This window comes from Micromesistius poutassou (genome assembly GCF_964030765.1).
Source record: "Micromesistius poutassou genome assembly, chromosome: 8".
NCBI classification, from domain to species: domain Eukaryota; kingdom Metazoa; phylum Chordata; class Actinopteri; order Gadiformes; family Gadidae; genus Micromesistius; species Micromesistius poutassou.
This window is the reverse complement of record NC_140278.1, coordinates 9384758-9404019: the sequence shown is the minus strand read 5'-3', so window position 1 is coordinate 9404019 and position 19262 is coordinate 9384758. Positions and strand designations below refer to the sequence as shown.

The 19262-nt window shown below is 43.3% G+C and overlaps 1 protein-coding gene across 2 annotated transcripts; it reads left to right on the top strand.

Annotated features, from left to right (window-relative positions):
* The first annotated feature begins 7430 nt into the window (after positions 1-7430).
* Positions 7431-16211, top strand: cyb5r4 (cytochrome b5 reductase 4). 2 transcript variants are annotated; one of them, XM_084471429.1, is made up of 17 exons: positions 7431-7499; positions 7788-7909; positions 8317-8470; positions 8817-8917; positions 9661-9742; positions 9880-9918; positions 10030-10144; positions 10275-10332; positions 11236-11329; positions 11516-11548; positions 11654-11776; positions 12033-12173; positions 12471-12635; positions 13691-13841; positions 13994-14080; positions 14370-14531; positions 14703-16211. In XM_084471429.1, the coding sequence occupies exons 2-17, from the start codon at positions 7826-7828 to the stop codon at positions 14755-14757; spliced, it is 1644 nt and encodes a 547-aa protein (XP_084327555.1). In that variant the 5' UTR covers positions 7431-7499; positions 7788-7825; the 3' UTR covers positions 14758-16211. The 2 variants fall into 2 exon arrangements, with proteins under 2 accessions (XP_084327555.1, XP_084327556.1); XM_084471430.1 differs by lacking the exon at positions 7431-7499 and having other exon boundaries at positions 7527-7909.
* The last annotated feature ends 3051 nt before the right edge of the window (positions 16212-19262 follow it).

The following is a 19262-nucleotide window of genomic DNA, read 5'->3' as shown; positions in this document are numbered from 1 at the left end:
CACGCTCCTGCTCTGCATCTCCTTTTGTTTTCCGCCGAGCTTAACCCGCGGTGAGACAACGCCGAGTGCAAACACACCCTCCCTCCTCACTCTCTCTCGCTCCCTTGTTCCCTCCTCTCTCTCTCTCTCTCTCTCTCTTGTTTCCTCCCTCCTCCCTCTCGCTTTTGTTCCCTCCCTCCCTCCCCCCAACTCTTTTGATTTTCAGAGCAAACCCAGGGGCCTCATCCCCCCCACCCTGTTACACACCACACACCCTCCCCTTCCCCACATTGCTCCCTAGGGATCCCTGCATGGGGGCTCCATCAGATTGAAGGGCAGTGCGGTGGGTGAGTGGATGGGTGGGGGTGAGGGACTGGAGGGTCGGGTGAGTGGAGGGGAGGGCGTGGATGGGTGGAGTGAGGTTGTGGAAGGGCAGGGGTGAGAGAGTGGATGGCGTGGGGCTGAGGGACTGGATGGGTGGTGTGTTGTGAGGGCATGCCTTGGACATGCCCTCGATTGTATGAGTAAGCGTGTGCGTGTGTGTGTGTGTGTGCGTGTGTGCGTGTGTGCGTGTGTGCGTGTGTGCGTGTGTGCGTGTGTGTGTGTGTGTGTGCCTGTGTGTGCCTGTGTGTGTGTGTGTGTGTGTGTGTGTGTTAGTGTGAATGTGTTAGTGTGAGTGAGAGAGACATTTTATAATGACATCAGGACAGGCGGGGCTCAGAGGAGTGACACCCCGTCGGACCAACCCGGCCTGACCTCAGATCCCTTTAGGTGGTATGAAGAAGTGATTAGAGCCATGTCATCCAATTTGCCGCCACCCGCCCCTACCTAATGTGGGGGTGAGGAGAGGGGGGAGGGCGGTTTTGGGGGATGTGTTTGAGACCACCAGCGGGTTGCCCTGAAGAACCCAGTATTTTGGTCGGCAACGTTTCAAAGGTCAACTTGTAAGACGCTAAATTGAGTAGCAAGATTCTGAAGCAGACTTGATTGTCAGTTCCCCTTCCAGGGGCGGCCATGTTGTTGAAACTGCCCTACAATCTCTACTATCGGGAACATTTCAAAATTGAAAAAAAGAAAAATGGTCACTTCATTCATTTTTCTGTACAACCACACTGTATCTAGTTATAGCATGAAATAAAGCACAGTTTAGTTCTGCTTGAGGTAAAACACCTAGTGGTAGTAACATATAATAAGTAATAAGGAGTAAATAAGAAGTAAATAAGTAATATGATTAAAATAAATTTAAAAAGTAAATAAGAATTAAATAAGTTTTAACTAGTAGATAAGTAATAAACAAGTAAATAACAAGTACACAAGAAATAAAATATAAATAAGAAGTAAAAAAGTAATAACAAGTAAATAATAAGTTATTAAGGAACAACAAGTAAATAAGTTATAAGAGGTAAATGAGAAGTAAATAAGTGGTAAGAGGTGAATGAGTAACAACACGTAAATAAGTGTAATTATGGTGCAGAGACCCAGCTCAGGTTCTGCAAGGTGTTGTGAGAGCGGGCGGGAGACGTGGAGTTAAACACTCTCAGCTGTGCTCACATTGTCAGCTTGTTCAACTGTGGGGTACTGGCTGCATCCCACACTCAGCCCCTCCGCTTTCTCCTCTCTCTCTGTCTGTCCCTGTGGCTCTCTTTCTTTCAGTTGCTCACTCCCTATCTCCATCTATGTGTATAACTCTCACTGCCTCTCTCTCTCTCATTATCTCTCTCCTGCTCTCTCTCTCTCTCTCTCTCTCTTGTCTACTCTATTTCCTTCCATCCCTCTCGCTCTCTTTTCCTCTCTCTCTCTCATCGTATTTGTTGTGCTCTCTCCCCCTCACTCTCTCTCTTTCTCTCTCTTTACCGCTGGCCCTCTTTATCTTGCTGTGAGATAGCAGTGTGTGGGTTGTGCATATTTACCTAGGAGATAGGTGGGAAGTTTCACTGTGGCCTGTTAGTAAACACAGGTTGTGTACATATCAAAGGCAGCGGGAGTTTATTACGAGGCCGGGGCTACGACTTGACATTTGGTTTTCTTTAGTTGACAAAAGGGGAGAAGGGATAATGTTTGTCTGCCGGGAGCACCGGAAGGCCGAGGCTGCATAGTTTTGACATATCTAGCGTGGCCTGGCTAATTCCATCACAATGGCACAGAAGATCACACTCTGATGCTAACAATAATGTTGTTGTTTACTTCATAATGTAGAAAGTTACATGTTTTACATGGTTGCCTCTATATCTTTGGAATTATATGGGTCTTAAGGCTTGTCAGACGTAGGCCTATACTCAAACATGTGGTTTAGCAGCTAAGTGTTGATGCCATTGAAAGAACTTAATTGACTTAGTTGGCTGGACAATACCAATACCAATACCAGAGTGCAAATGAGCAGGCCTTAGTCAAACTGAGTTGTCCACAAACAATTTTGCTCAGCAAACATCCAAAGTTGCATTGAGAGCAAATGTTGGCACAATTTAAGCAACATGTCTTCATCTACTGTGAAATAGATCTATGGACCTTTTTAGTTGTGTTTTTTTTGTTTTCTTTGGACAAATGGACTATGGTAAGTATACACTTTGAGTATTAATAAGAATGTTAGTGGTGATTCAACCTAGGATGATTTCTTTCTTTGTCAGAATTTTTGAAACCAACAACTTCACAATTTTGGCAAAAACAAGCTATATATTGAAATATATAGCTTGGGTAGGGTTATATTGAAATATATAGCTTGTATCCAAATGTATCCAACCTTAGAGCAAACCGTCTGGCGTCAAATCAATCAGGAAGTTTCTAGACTTCAGTAGGAGACCTAATTCAATAAATCATCACCCTATGTGACTGTGCTCTGCAGTTGAACTGCAAAAAAAAAACAACAGCATAAAAAACAAGGTATTTTACCCTCTTTTGCCAGTGATTAGATTCCCACCCTTTTAGCGTGTACTACGACCACCAATGGTGTTGTGCCGGGCGAGATATTATTAGTGGCGGTAATTATTGGACCTTGTTGTACATGATGAGGACTGTCAGGGATAAGGCACGGTCTGCTCAGCTTGGAGCCGCGCAGTAATTAACACGAGTGATGAGCGCTTAGAGTGCCAGTGGAGGTCAGGCTCATTCTGCCTGTTCTTATTGTGACTTGGGTGGGGTGGGAGGGATGGGGTGGGGGGTGGGGGGGGGGGGGGGTGTTGGACTCACTTTGACTGCTTCTTGTTGGTCATTAGGAGGATGAACCCTCCCTCCCCTCCCCTCCCCCTGTCAATACAGACTCATTCATTAGGCTATTAATGAGGTCAAGTTAACTACCTTGGCTAATTACATGAAGATAAGGGGGAACAAAACAGGTGTGAGTAACTTGGTGAAGGCAATGTCATTTTGATGGGTGCTTTTTTTTTTTTAAAGATGGTGGACAATTCGGAGACTTTCTTTATATATCTTTACATAGTCTTACCTTTTTGACGAGTAAAGGCACATGCATTATTAGGTTTTGTGTGTAATTAGGTCTGCAAAGGGCCTCGAAGAAGTTCACTGTCTTCAAACTTTCGAACTCTGTACACCTCAAAGAATAAATTGTGCAAACTACTACAAAGAAGAAAGAAACTACAATTCCCCCTATGGGGATTTGTAGTTTTAATTCTGTTATTCCCTCTCTCCCATACTCCGAAAAGGTTGTTTCTTTTGTTGTTCACTCTCTCCCACACTCCGAAGATGTTGTATCGTTGATGGGTATAGCAGATGTGAAAAAACAAAGCGGGTGTCCAATGAAACTGGACAAAACTCGGGATTTCAGAGTGAACTGGAAATGAAGAAAGACCTTGGTAAGGTAGTCCCACTAAGTGTTTTGAACTTAGGTATCTGAAGGATACTGAAGGCCACTGGGTGTGAACAAATATATACGTATCACACGATAGCAGTAACTAATACGTAAGCCAGGAAGTCCTGGAAGACTAAAGAGCTATGGTGATACGTACTTTCACCTACAAACACTCTTACCCCCTTCCATTTGTCCCCTTAACCATCGCACTGTGAGAAGAACATGTTTAAAAACCCTTGCCTGCTTTGATTGGCGGGTCTCCCTCCCCCTCACATTTTCCACGCACCGCCGCCGTGGTCTCTTCTTACGCCGTCACGATGGACTTCAGTCCATCATGCTGGCAAGGGCCGACCACTGCCACAGATATCCCTCCACCTCTTCTTCTTGACCTGCCCTGATGGATGGACAAGGTATTGCCACGCCGATTTGGTTGAAATGTAATGCCCCTAACCTCCTCCTCCCCCCCCCCAACCTCCACTCATCCCAAGAGACACACGCAGACACATTCCTTACGTCAACATTTGTTTGGTTTGACTGAATGTAAAATTGAAGAAGACAGCCGGTGTCTCTGTGTTTAAGACAAAGTCACACAGAGACGATGGTTCATGTATTACATTCAAACAACAAACCATCTTAAGCTCACCTCTTCCGTTTTTGGTTGTGTGATAGTTGATCAAGTGATCCTCGCTGGACCTGTCGGAGGGGGACTGGCCAGGGGTCAAATGTCAGACTCAGTATGATGAATCGGTAGCTGACCCGGTACGTACACAGATCTGAGTGTGATCCCGCCAATCAGGCGAGATGTCCCTGAGCAAGATCAGAGGTCAGGGATAATGGATGCGATAATGGACATGGAAAACCACAGGTTTCAAAAAGACCAAAAAGCTATAGTTATTTCCGAAACCAGTGTACAACATTTATGCATTTATACATTTAGAGCAAACAAACAAAACCACATTCTTTACGTAGGCTACACCAGACATCTAAATCGACGTGCACATATGTTTTCAGAGATGGGACAACAGAGAGCAAAGTGCAGATTGAAAAATAACAGAGAAGCAACAAGATAATACAATGTTTCAGACATTGGCTCAGGTCAATGGCTTGTCAGCTGTAGAATCTCCGAAGACGCCGTCCACCTCAGCTCATCCCGAGTTACCATGGAGACTCCATGTGTACCGGCAGCAGGAACAGGCTGCCCGGTCAAATGACCGCCTAGGACATACCCATATGGCTGCACATGTGCACTGTTCTAGTCAACCCACCAGGGGGGGTCCAGCTCTCCGAGACAAACAATGAGTTGCGTATGAACGTGTTTCAAGAAGAGGGACAAGTAATGGATACAAGAAATAATAATGTAAAATCTGTCCACATGAATAGATTTAGACAAATCTGCATTAAAACATAAAGTGCTCTATGAATCAATACATACATATACCAAGCTTTTAAGAGACATAGGCCTATATGCAATAAAGAGACATAATGAATAGGCTGGGCTAAATAAAAATACAAATAATAATCTATCTTTACATGAGACAACTACAACCAGTATTGGCCAAGGCACATCAATCCTATGGGCTACTTGTTTACGAGGAACTCTATAATAATTACTTACATCTTTTGCTAAATGCGGCCTTTGTCAGGAAAAGGTGTTCATTGACAAACGTTAGGTTTACAATCTGTGCAATCAATCTGTACTATAATTTCCCTTTTACTTGACAACTGGGGATAATCAGGTTCTGTGATCCTTTCTCTGTCCCAGAGGGGCTTCTCCCCCCCCCCCCCGGCCTCTGCAAGATCTGGACAGGCGGTGTGCGACCAGTGTTTGCGCGAGACCCCTTAGCTGTGAGGCACCGTGGCAAATGAGACGCGTGACTCATCAGACCAAACACAGGATTAGCTGGTAATGATCTGGCAAATGGTTTTGAAATTGTAATTATCTGCCCTGTGTCTGCATTCACTGCGAGCAAAGGGGCGAAAGAGAGGAGAGGAGTAGAGAGGAGAGGATGGGAGGGGAGAGGAGAGGACAGGATGGGGGAGGAGAGGAGAGGACAGGATGGGGGAGGAGAGGAGAGGGGAGGATGGGGGAGGAGAGGAGAGGGGAGGATGGGGGAGGAGAGGAGAGGGGAGGATGGGGGAGAAAAGGATATGGGAGGGGAGAAGAGGCTGGGAGAGGAGAGGATAAGAGAGGAAAAGAGGGTAGGTAGGATGGGAGAGGAGAGGATAGGAGAGGGGAGGGGAGGGGGGAGAGGAGAGGAGAGGAGCCTGCGCTTGTATTATATTGATGCTTCACAAAAGTACTGATCTTAAATGTATTGATCTTATATAGGTATATATGGTGTACATAACCAGGAAATACTTTAAATATGGTATTTTCTCATTTTACCTCATAAATAACGGACAAGAAACGGGGAACCAGAACAGAGTAAAGGAAATAATCGGAATCACGAGATAGACCGCCTGTGTATAACTAAGTTTTTGCTGCCATCTGCCGGTAGTTAAGTATAATACATAAATCCAAAAGTTACAAGTTACTATGTCTGTTTCTGTTTCCACCAGGCATCAACACAACCGATTAACACATCTGAACTCTGGACTACGGACGCGGTGGATAAAGTAGCCTAGTATCCTATCCTAAAGTAAAAGCAAAGCACATAACAGCACTTTGGTGGGATGATAAGCCTCATTCACCATCATTGCATCATATTTTAAATATTAAGACACATTACACCCTTAAATTAAATGTTATAAAAGGATTCCCCCAAAAAGTCCGGCAGTAAGGAGGAGTTACGAAGAAGTTCAAAGTCGTATTAGAACAGTGGCCAAGTAGGCCATGCCTACTTGGTTAAAAAGTCATCTCCCACCTGCATAAGCACACAGATGGAAACGAATACAAAACATTACTATATAATTCCTATTTTTTTTTTTTTAAGTTCTGGTTTTAGATTAATTGATTGTCTGTCTGAGTAGCCTCATGTCTTCTTTTGGAATCCTCTTAGTGACTTAGTTGATAAGCTGTGCCGTTTGCCTAGAAGACCTACTTCATGTTATCACTCACTCACATGCTATGAGACACATTCAGTTTAAATAACACACACTATGCAACGTGTCGTGGTAGATTATTGCAAAATCGTTTCCAGCTTCCTCCCATTTGTTGGACTGTCTCATTCTTTCCCGATGCTTTACACCAGTAGGCCTAATGATGACGACAGCGATTCTGACGACGAGGAAGAGGAGGATGAACGTGAGGGAAGAAGGAATTTTGTTTCATCTGCAGCATACTATTTCACTAATGTCATGGCAGGTAGGTCTACCTTTTAGTAGTAAAATGTTATAAAAGCCTATTGGTTATATTCTGATGACAAATTGTTGTATTATTTATGTAGCTCAACTCAGCGCTTTTGCAAATACTTGTTGACGATCATTATGTTTCATATTCGGTTTTATTGACACATGTACTCTTTATAGATCAAGAGAGATTAATTCGATTTGAAATGTGGCTTTAATTAGTGTAGCCTATTATTATTATCGATTATTTAAAGTAGCCGTTCAGCATGTGATTCTCAAATCGCCAGAAGAGGGCAGTGAAGCGCCGCGCGCCTCTTGATTGCGTCATAACCAGGACCCCGTTGTTTATTTACAACAGTGTTGTGGACATTTCAACAGGGCGGTCCGACTAGTAGGCGAAAAACTCTGATGGCGTGCCTTTGACATATCCGGAGTAAGTAACTGGTTACATCAGAACATACCATGTTCAACACGCCTCCTGCGTTGACTTTAAGTTAGTAGCCGTGATGATACTGACTTATGTAATGCACGTTTGGTCAAGCTAGACTAGCTGTGCTAGCTTGGATAGCTATGCTATCTAACCAGTCCTAGACACCGGGTGCTCAACTCTGTCAGTTTTGAAGAACCGGGTCCACACAGCGGAATGATTCACACTGGCCCGTGAAAGGAGACGTTTGCAGGAAACCATTATTAATGGTTTGATTTCACGGTGACCCAATAGATATCTTTCGACATTTGGGATCCCTCCGGATAGTCAAGATGCTGAACGTCCCGACCCAGTCGTTCCCGGCGGCGGGCTCCCAGCAGCGGGTGGCCCCGGCCGGACAGTCCGGGAGGAACAAGGTAAACTCAGGGTGTTATGCTTGTATTCACCGAAGTGAACTCTCCATACTAGTTCAACAGGTGGACAATGTCATGTTACTCCTGGATGCGATAGAAAACTTCTTATAATACTGAAGCTTTACTTAATTTATATTCTAGCCTATAGCAATCAGTTTGATGGCCTTGAGAGACAGTCAAACCTATCTTGATAGAATACGATGTACATCATTTCAAGCTTTTTAAGCAACAGCTAGGAGACTTGCATAACACCCACCACCACATGTTGGCTCAATGCGCTTCCCCGTTATTTAATCGGAAACACAAACTCAACAGAACAAAAGATACTTGATTTGCAGTATATTCTTGGGTATACCAACTGTACATGTAGGCCTACATGATGGAATATAAAGTTTGCTCTCACTGTTCAGGTGGCCTTGAAGCCGGGTCACAGTTTGATGGACTGGATCCGTTTTGCCAAGAGTGGGCGTGACCACACGGGGCTGAGAGGCCGCTTGATTGAGGTCACTGAGGAGGAACTGAAGAAACACAGCAGAAGAGATGACTGCTGGACATGCATACGAGGTTATTATAGTCCTGATGCCTACAGTCAAAACAAAGGGAAGAACGTAGTGTGATGTAGTTCTAGTTGAGCATAACATGTTTATTATATCATGGCTATTTGACCTTAAGTGCATTTTTCATTAACTTTTAGTATGGGTTTTCACTTTTAGAATGTCTTTACTGGCAGCTTAAAAATATTAAGTCTCCATTGAGTTAGTTAAGAAATGTCTTGCCATACCTACATGATTAACAGTTGTGATATAAGAATTAAGTTTAATCGATGATGCTGCTGATAATATAATATATATGAATTTATGACACATTTATAGCAAACAGTATTCTCATTGGTTGTTACTCATGGTTGAAGGCATGGTGTACAATGTGACGCCCTACATGGACTACCATCCAGGTGGGGAAGAGGAGCTGATGAAGGCGGCAGGGATAGACGGCACTGAACTGTTTGATCAGGTAGGCATGCTGCAGTCGGTTTTACTTGAGTGAATGCGGAGCCCACAAGCTATTGTTCATGCTGGTCGACTGTTCATGGAACTGTTGGTACTATTGAAGTGCTATTTGGAGTGTCATTTGCTATAAATGGTATAGGCATTTTCTATTGGTGAGTGAAATGCGCTGGTGATTTTTTTTTTGCCGCTGTATGGGCCGATACCGATGGGCTCTGAACAATTGGTGCATTTCTGATTAGTTCGCTCTCTCCCTGTGAATCTGGTGTAGGGAGGCAGGGGAATATTTTAGTGTTGTTAAGTTTCAAATCTTGCTCTCTTCGGCTCTCTCTCTGCTTTACAAACCAACCAATTTAAAGTGGAACAGAAACACACTAGACTACTAGGCTGGATACCATCCTTATATAAATATAAATAGCAGGATAGAAGATAGCCGTTTGAAAACTGCCCAAACTAAAAATTGATATAGGCCTATATATATTCCTGGCTGCGCTTTAATAACCACCATTTTCAAACTGTCTGGTTAAATAAGTTAAAATAATGTTTTGTCAATGTTTACTATGTACGCAGTTGTGGCATCTTACTGTGTTTCAGTTCCCCTTAAAAGACCCTGGTACGGTTCTCTTTGTTTCTTTGGCCTTGTTAGTGGAATGTGTTTGTGGTCCAACAGCCGTTCCTCACATGTTGGGGTATGTTGTGCCTGAGAGGATTTAGATGGGAATTGAATAAATGAACGTTCTTATTTCACAGGTCCATCGGTGGGTAAACTATGAATCTATGCTGAAAGAGTGCCTCGTGGGCAGGATGGCCGTCAAACCGGTGGCTGTCAAAGGTACACAAACATGCACATGCTAGCAACCTAGGGATGTGCGACAGGGCCACTATGTTTGTCTTACTATCTTTAGCTAAACGGGCATCTGCCAGAGAATCAGTGGTACATTCATTTATATTTGCCTTGTCTTTGACCAGCTCTGTCTCAGAAGAAGGTCATCGGCTCCAACTTGAACGGTACAGCAACCCCTAACCTAACCTAGCGTGGATCAACATTGTGTTTCTTTCTTAGAATGCTGGTCACACCTCTTGATGACCTCACTCTTCTCATCTTCTTGTTTTGGTCAGGTCTTACTCCTCCTCTTCCTCCACCACCACTGATGGCCTCCCCAACCTCTCCATCTTCTATGACACTGCACCCGACTGGATTTGCCCTTCCTTCAGAGAAGGATTCTCGACCCCGGTAGAGCTCCATTAGAGTTTGCCTGAGCATCCCTTACCTTGTATGCCCTTAAGTGTTAGAGGTGGCCATTTGTTTGCTGTTGTTGAATTCATAACAATCACAGTGACAGTTTTCTCCCCTTGTTCTCTAGGTTTGACTGGTTCCAAACGGATTCCACTGTTAATATTGTTGTTTATACCAAGAGAAAGGTAACCGACCCTTGTGTGATGGTTACTTGCTGTGTGCCCTTCTGGTTTATGAAATGTTGCATTTGCATTTTGGGGTTTATGCAAAACACCAAACCAGTTATTAAAACATTTGTGAAGATAATTGATTACTCTCAAGAGGGTTGTAATAATGCTTTTGAGCTGTCTGTAAGCCAAATACTTTTAATTTTATTTGATTTTAATTGCACTCTGATTGCATTGATTTCGATGGGAATATGTATCAAACTAATAGGATGACTAAGCACGATAATGAAATATGGCTGAATAATAAATCCCCTTTCTTCATTGTATAGTTTGCAAATTGGTACCCAATAACACCTCAATTAGCTTAGGCTGAAGAATATAACAAAGGAGTTTAATTATCTTTGTTAATATTGAACTATTATTTGACCGAAAGACAACATCCACTAAAAAGGCATTTATTGAAATGCCTCACCCACTCTTCCGTCTGCCAAATAATTTACACACCATATTTTCTCCAACTGTCTTAAGCCAGGGCCTAGTAGAGCTGGACCCTCTGCAGGCCCACGTAGATCTACTGTATATAAATACAACAGAATATATACAGAACTTGGATTTTGAAATTAACATGAATGTCAAACTTCAATCAGTTTTCATTCTGTTTCAGAGTGATTTGAAATGTGATTTGTCAATCAGACTATGAATGGTATAGTCTGATTTGTCAATGAGTATTTGGCACACATATTAATCACCCTGAAGTGCGGGTTAAAACAACCAATCATTTAGTGGACCTGTTTATTGGAATGCGGCCCAGTAGCCCCCCTGGTTTGGGAGCCGCTGCTCTACACCATGTTCTGGAGGTGATTGCTGTAACATGGTAATTTCTATTGACCAACACTGTCTTCTCCTGCCCCCCCACTTCAGATCCCCCGCTCAGGCTGTGCCACCATCGACCTGCAGGGCGGCGTCTTGCGACTGGAGGCCCTGCTGGGAAACATGTCCTACATGCTTCATTTACGTGAGTTAAAAGGAGTTTGATTACATTATCAGATGCAGAAGTGACACATGGAATCGTTAATCTGTAGTTTTCTTGGCTTATCTGTTGAATATGCTACAATAAAACAAATCTTCCAATGTAGGATGATTTTTTTAATAACATTTTTTAAAACTAACTTTCTGGATTCCTCTTCATGTTTTTATTTAGGACTAACTGAAGAGGTAGAGGGGAGTGTTGAAGGCAAGTACAACAGCGAACGCCTACTTGATGCATTCACAAGGTTTCTCTGACATCCACCCTGACCCTAATCAGACCTTGTGGTGTTTTGTTTTTTTGTTGGAGCAGTCCAGACAGCCGGGTCTGTGGGGAAAATCCAGCTGAGCATACCCAAGCAGGCCAAGGGGAAATGGGCCAGTGTGGGTCAGCCTCTGGAGTTCCATAACAGCTTCCTACGTCAGAAGGACAGAGGTCAGACCGAGAAGTACTCAACTAGCATGTGTGTGATTCTTATTTATAGACACACTTAATGCACGCTGCACATGATTTTTGGTTGCAATTCGCATGCGATTTCTGTATCCGGAGTACTGAGTATACTTAGTTTTTTCTCTGTACTTTATAGTCTCTTTTAACAGATTTTACAGCATTTAGAATTAGTGAAAACGCAAAAAAATCCCTTTTTATTATTATCTATTAAGCATATTGTTTGTGCTGTCCTTCCTTGCAGCGCTCCACTATAGGGATTGCGTGTTGGTGTCAAAGACGGTGGTCAACCACAACACCTCTGTGTTCCGGCTGCAGCTCCGCTGTGGGTCGGTCATGCACGTGCCTGTTGGGAAGCACGTCTACCTCAAAACCCAGGTCCAAGGTATGTGTGTTACTACTGTGTCGCTCATCCATGATCTTATCCACAGATCTGTCACTGTGTTGCTCCTCAAATTAAAACCATTTACTCAACTAACTAAATGAAATAGTGTCTTTGATGCCACCGTTATGTTTAGAATAAATTCCCAGAATGGACGGGATGGAATCAAGGATCTTCTCTTTTGGAGTCTACTCTGCACCCCATAAATGACATGTGCAAAATATGGCTTGTAATGAGCCACAGGTTAAAGAACTGGTCTGAGCGTACCACCAAATGATGGTCCTTGTCCACGTTGTTCAGATGCTGAGGTGGTGAAGCCGTACACGCCGGTGGAGCAGTCCCTGGTCCCGGTGGACACGGTGGACCCAGCCTCCCCAGACCAGACCCATGGCTCACACCTCTTCCTTATGATCAAGGTCTACCCTGACGGACTCTTCACCCCGCAACTCGACACCCTGCACATCGGTAACGTGTCTGTCTTGACATCAATTTCTTCTTTTCAAGTCAACATTTTATGGGTTTTCAATGTGTTCTGTACCTTGCTAATGTACAACATTTCTTCTGTGTACAAATTTAAACATAATCATCACAATTCTTATGGTAAGAGTGAGCAATATATATCTTTATTATTCCATCAAAACTTTATTAATTGTCAGATAACAGATACGTTTTGTTGAGCCATTACTTTAAATTACGTCATTACGAATATAAACGTTCATTATGTACTTAGTCTAGACCTAATTTATAACCCCTGAAAACACTTAGTTTTTGACTTGGACAGTGAAATAAAAGTAAAACGCTGGCAACACTATCGTGTCAAACAGGGTGAAAGAAGAGAGACGACTGATAAATGAGGGAGCTGAATGATTTATACTAAGGCAGTGAAGAGACATAACAACACCACTCGATCAAGTGTATCAAATTGATTCATTGATAAAATAATATTGTGCTGTCCTTATCTCTCGGAGGGCACACACAACTGAAGACTTTTGGATGATTGATGGAGGATCTGTGGCTGCATACCGAGTCATTTAGGGCCAGCGTCTGTATAATATACGAGTCAGGGGCCAGGCCTTCATTTAGAAAGTAATAAGTTGATAATCTGTCCTATATCTAACAGAATGAATGAGGGCACATTGGAAGGCTCATATGTACGCCGGGGGTGATGTCCAGTGGTGAGATTATGAATAAATCGATGAGTAAGGACTAGTTCACTTTTTCTGCAAAAGTAGGCCTCAGTATATTCATAGAGACCATTTCAAAACAACCAGTGTTTACCGGTGAGTGCTGTACCTTACCGGCAATTAACTGCAACTACCGGCAATTAACTGCAACAAAACAGAACATTGGATGAAAGACATTGCCAGAAATGGACATTGCTCAAAAATATTTTAAGAAAAGATTTGAATAGGTATGAAAATAACAATGGTTCAGTCGTGATCACAGATGTAGAAACCTGGTGTGTGGATGAATGTGGTGTTTCTAGTAATGTTGGTTGTTGTTGGTTGTCTGTCGTCTAGGTGACCATCTGTTGGTCAGCGGTCCGGAGGGTCCCTTCAGTCTTCGCCCCCTCCGTGATGTCACCCACCTCTACCTATTGGCCGCCGGCACCGGGTTCACGCCCATGGCTCGGCTCATTCAACTGTCCCTGCAGGACCTGGGAAGCATCAAGTACGGGAACCTCTGGTGTTACTCTCTGTGTGTCCGTGTGTGATCCTTTAATCAACACCTAGCTGCTTTGTTTGGTAAACGGACACACCCCTCAATGTTTCCTTGTATATATTAACGTGATGATTATATTAACTGCTCATTCTCTTCCTCAGGAACACCAAGCTTCTCCTTTTCAACCGGCAGGAGAAGGACATCTCGTGGCGCAGTGAGCTGGATGAACTAGCAGCTGTAGATCCGAGGTGCCCAAAGTTTGTCCGTTGCAGATTAGTGTTTACTTATGTTTTTGTTTTTTTTCCGCACTCCTCTGCATCCTCAGACCTCCATTTCTATTGCTGTTTATTAGTTTTTGACTTGTGTGAAAACGGAGAGAAAGAAATGTTGCCATAATGTACACTCCCACACTCCCACAATGCCCACTGCCTGCTTTCCACCCTCTCTGGAGTCTCGTCATGTTCTACCCTTCTGGCCTCTCGGGGGCCGGTTTGGCTTCTGTTCCCTTCATGTGGCTGTGCGGTTTCTCTGACCCAGGTTCCAGGTGGAGTACGTGCTGTCTGAGCCGGGCGACGGCTGGCTGGGCCAGAAGGGGCGGGTGGAACAGTCCATGCTGCGGGACTTCCTGAGCCGCCCCGAGGGCTCCAGGGTATACGTGTGCGTGTGTGGACCCAGCGCCTTTACAGAGCTCACACAAGAGTGAGTACCAGCCTGGCCCGCGTCTCTCTCCTGAAGTCGCCCAGCCGTAATGACGAAGATCCCATCGGACTGTATTTCTATGTATTGCAGTTTAATCTTGAATGGCACACCAGTACAGCCCGAAACTGTGTGTGTGTGTGAGAGATTTATTCCTCCTTTTCCTCCCTCCAGGTTGGTGAGGCAGCAAGGCTTCAGCCAAGAGGAGGTCCATACCTTCCAGGGCTGATCCACCGCCACGACTCCACCTCAAGTTGTGCAGACACACACTTAAACCGGTTCTTGTACATAACACAGAGGATCAACTTCTAACCAGAGAAGTGGAAGGACACAACGGTTTTCTATGCACACTCAACTCAACGGAGAACGGGTGGCAATATGCAAGGAATAGCCCTATTACCTCTCCATGATTTTAATCAAACTGGAGACAATGGTTTTGACCTCTCCAACCCTGGGAGGTGTTCCGAATCTTAAATGAACAACCTAGTTCAAGACAGTCCCTGGTGTTATGCCCGGTGGCACATGCATATAGATCCCCTAACGCGATGGACGGCCGACCGCCCATTGGGCCGTTAAGTTCTCAGGGTACCAGGATTACGCGGCAGCTCCCTAATCCTCCTCCGACTATACTGGGTGCTGGTTGATGGGAGAAGTACTGTAGCTCAACATCACATCAATTCTCTCCACATTCAGATTTCATGCACATATCCACCAAGTCCCTATGCTGGTACATATTTATTTGCTGTTGCAGTTACTTCAAATAGTAGTTGGGTCATTTGAAGTTTCCCTATGAGATGTTATTCATGTGTAATTGGCAGAGGAAAGGCAGAATCCTCCAGAGAACAAACGGATAATGAAAGAAATGCCGGTGTCTTTTTGTCTTCTCTCGGAACAGAAAGACGTTTTGGATTTGATGAACTAGGAATGAACTGTAATTCATATGTGCGTATTATTATTTCCCTATTGTTGGCGGCTTTGAGTAAGAATTTTAAGATAAGTTCCAGGTCATTACCAGGACTCTTATTGCCGTGAGTGTCAAAGGCAATACATGCAAGCACATATGTTCCACATATGCTTTTGTTCCATCCTGTTTCAACATAATGTTATGTACTTTGCCAAATGGCATAACATTTTAAAATGAGCAATGTATAGTTTCCCTGAACTGTGCAATTCACGTAAAATGATTGAGCCTTATTACTTTGAAAGATGAGCTTTTCTTTTTGTCCTAAGGAATGGCTACTTTTTAACCAGACCAAAACAATCTTATTCTTCACCAAACCAAAATCAATTCCCATTACTGCCTCTGAAATGAGCATTTCCAAAGCCACTGTCTTTTTCAGCTGTGCATTGGAATAGTTCTGTTGCTATGGGGATTGCCTTTGACATGCAGTGCTGTGGTTTTCTGTTGGTATTTTCTATATACTGTGGCCATACTCTTCGATGGGACAGGATGGAAATATTCCATATTTATCTTGAATGAGTTGCAATACAGTTTTTAGGATGTGTGACATTGTGGAATATGACATTATATCATGTATAAGCACTTGCATTTTATTTAATACTGTATTTTGTGCAGGAAAGACAGGGGTGAGATGTTTTCCCCTTATTGCCTGTATCTCTTCCACATGAAAACCATTGTACATGTGAGCAGTCCCACAGCAGAAAAATAACACTTGAGTTGTGTCTAAAAACCACCTTGTTTGTATCTTTCCTTCATTCCAATCTATCCTTCATTCTCACAGTCGCTGTTCAACAGAGGTCATGCACGTAACATAACTATGGTGGCTATTCAAGACTGTTTATCCGTGAGTCTCAGGGTTAGGGTAAGGCAATACAAAGTCTAAATATAAAGATGCATGTAAACACACACACATATATACATATATATATATCCAAATAAGCATGCTTACAAATGTAATTGGTTCTGAGGGAGGGATCCTGGGCCCAATATTGGCTGCCACACGCTTGACCCCTCCCCTGCACTCTCCGAACCTAGTGCACAACATTTGGAATATCAAAGTTCTCCGGGGTCTCTCTGGGCAACACACCAGCACCCAGGGCTGCAGGGCCCGAGGACGGGCCTGGGGGTCCATCGCACGCGGCCTCCCTGCCACTCATCAGTCCAACCCTGAGGACCCTGTTAGCCGCTCCAGCCCTGGGTCCACAGGGTCCCATGGTCCCGGAGCTTCCCGGTCTGCCTGTCTCCTCCTCATGGACCAGACAGGGGAGGAGAGAGCGGGAAGAGGCGTCCTGCAGGAGTGGCTCGGAGGGGAAGGCCACTTTGTGCAGGTTCAGCTGCTCCATGCAGCCAGGCAGATGTGCTCCACGCTTCACAACAGCTTCTCTGCCTCTGTGCCCACACGAAAGAGGGATAATCAGTTTCATCATGGTGGTAATGTCACTTCATTGTCTTCCTATTGAGTGAAAAAAGGATAAAACGCACGCACATCCAAAGTCTAATCCTGGGTGCTGGACAAAAAGTGACGATGAAAGAGAGAGGAAAAAGTCTGCAACACCAGTATATGCTCCCAATTTTGATATTTATTACCGTGACGTTTCGGCATACTCAAGCCCTTCATCAGTGTGTGTGTGTGCCCCACAAAAAAAATCTAAATTGGGAGCATATACTGGTGTTGCAGACTTTTTCCTCTCTCTTCCAATTGAGTGAAACATTGGTATGTGAGTGCAAATTTTACTTTTAGCAAATGATGCCCAATAGAAGGATTGGCATCTACGCTGTGTGTGATTGACTGTCAGAACAGATGTGAGGCTCTGACAAAAGTTGAGGAATCACTTATGGATTCAGAAAGACCCAGGACTTTATTTCTTGCCAGACTACAGTTGTTAACAATAAATGTTTCAGTTGAAATGGATTTTCCTTTCATTTTAGAAAGGGCCCTTGTGGCTTTGAGGCATGCTGTGTTCATAAATACATTCATTACAGTTGGGAAGTGATAGGTGCTGTCAGGATACTTACTCAGGATGTGGAGCTCGGGTCTTAGCCAGAAGAGTCAGAACAAAGAACATAAAGATGACAAATACAGCCAGGCCAACCCAGAAGACAATCACAATAGAGTCTGTATGGAAAACAGACCGCTATGTGACAAAATGGCTTACAGTTCAATAGCTAAAGAACAACACATACAGAGGTTTAAGACTCAAAAACAGGTGCTTTGTTAAAGTAACTAACATTATGCATTAACAATGTATTGCAGTGTATTCAATAACTCAATATAACTAAATAATTATATTTAGTAGTATCAAAAGTATGTATCAAAAGTAAAAGTAGCCTACTTGACCATTATCATAAATATCATCATGTAAGAGTGTATAAATTGTAGTAGGCTACAATTCCACTTTTAATGCATAGACCACATCTTTTGTGGTGGGAATTAAATTATTGCTACAATGCATGTATTGCTTGTGTATAAAGCCTTTCAGTAAAACACATAATTACATACAACAAAATGTGAACTATATTCAGAAGGAATAGTCAAGGGAAACAAAGGGCAAAAAGCAAAAAGTAGAATTTTTGATTTTAAATGCAATGGGCATATAGTGAAATTTAAATTATAGCGCTTTTATCTAATCTTATGTACTTAGACCTACAATTAAATGTGAGGCTATATACTCCTTCTCAAATATACCTAGTACAATAAAAAATACATCTTCATTGTGAAATGCAGTTATTTTAAGTTGCTTTGGACAAAAAAAAACGTTTTAAGCAATGTAAAGGGACAAAAATCACAGTTATTTAATAAAATGTATATTGCCCGTGGCTATTATTATTAACATAGTAACATTTAACATCTAAAGAGTTTGAAGTTCTGTTAGATAGAAGTAGAGCTTATGGAGGAAAAGCCTCCATAAGGGAGTCTGCCTAAAACCTGAATCCTGAAATAAACCGCACAAACAACCAAAGTTTTCCGACACACACTAGTGATCTCACCTAAGTTTAAATGCATTAAACATTAGAACAACAGCATGTGTTAAAACAAGCACAAAGCTCCAAACCAGGCGTGTTGGTTCCTACTTACAACGATGCGCTGCGAGCCCCTCAAAAGACACGGGGTCTTCGTAGTCGTAGTACTCATACCTCCACTCATAGCCTGGTTCCAGCGATCTTACGGTCCCGTTCAAACGCTTAGAGTCACTCATCCTTAGAAAGAGTGGAAAACCAAAAAACAAGTCGAGCCAGTTCACAGAAATAGTCGAGTGAGGGGATTTTTGGAAAGCATGAGAAGCGAGCGAATGCCAATGTGTCGTTATAATCCCAACACCCCCTCCCTACAGTATGCTGCTGCTACTAGGATACGCGCATGATGATGGAGAGGAGCGCGTTTGCGAGGAAACACTTTTTTTTTTTTTGCGACAGAAACTACTCTACAATACATTTGATGCTCCAGGGGTATAGGCAACATACTATGTATGTTGACAAACCACACAATCGACATACAAAACACGGTTCGAGGGACATATTTTATTGGCGTTTCAATAAACAAAATAAATACAAAGTATTTTATACACTTCAATTTGTAATGAAGTTGTTTAAGATATTACAAAATGTCACACACACACACACACACACACACACACACACACACACACACACACACACACACACACACACACACACACACACACACACACACACACACACACACACACACACACACACACACACACACACACGTGACTTTGTCACGCTCCTACCAAGGTCCTCCTTACCACATC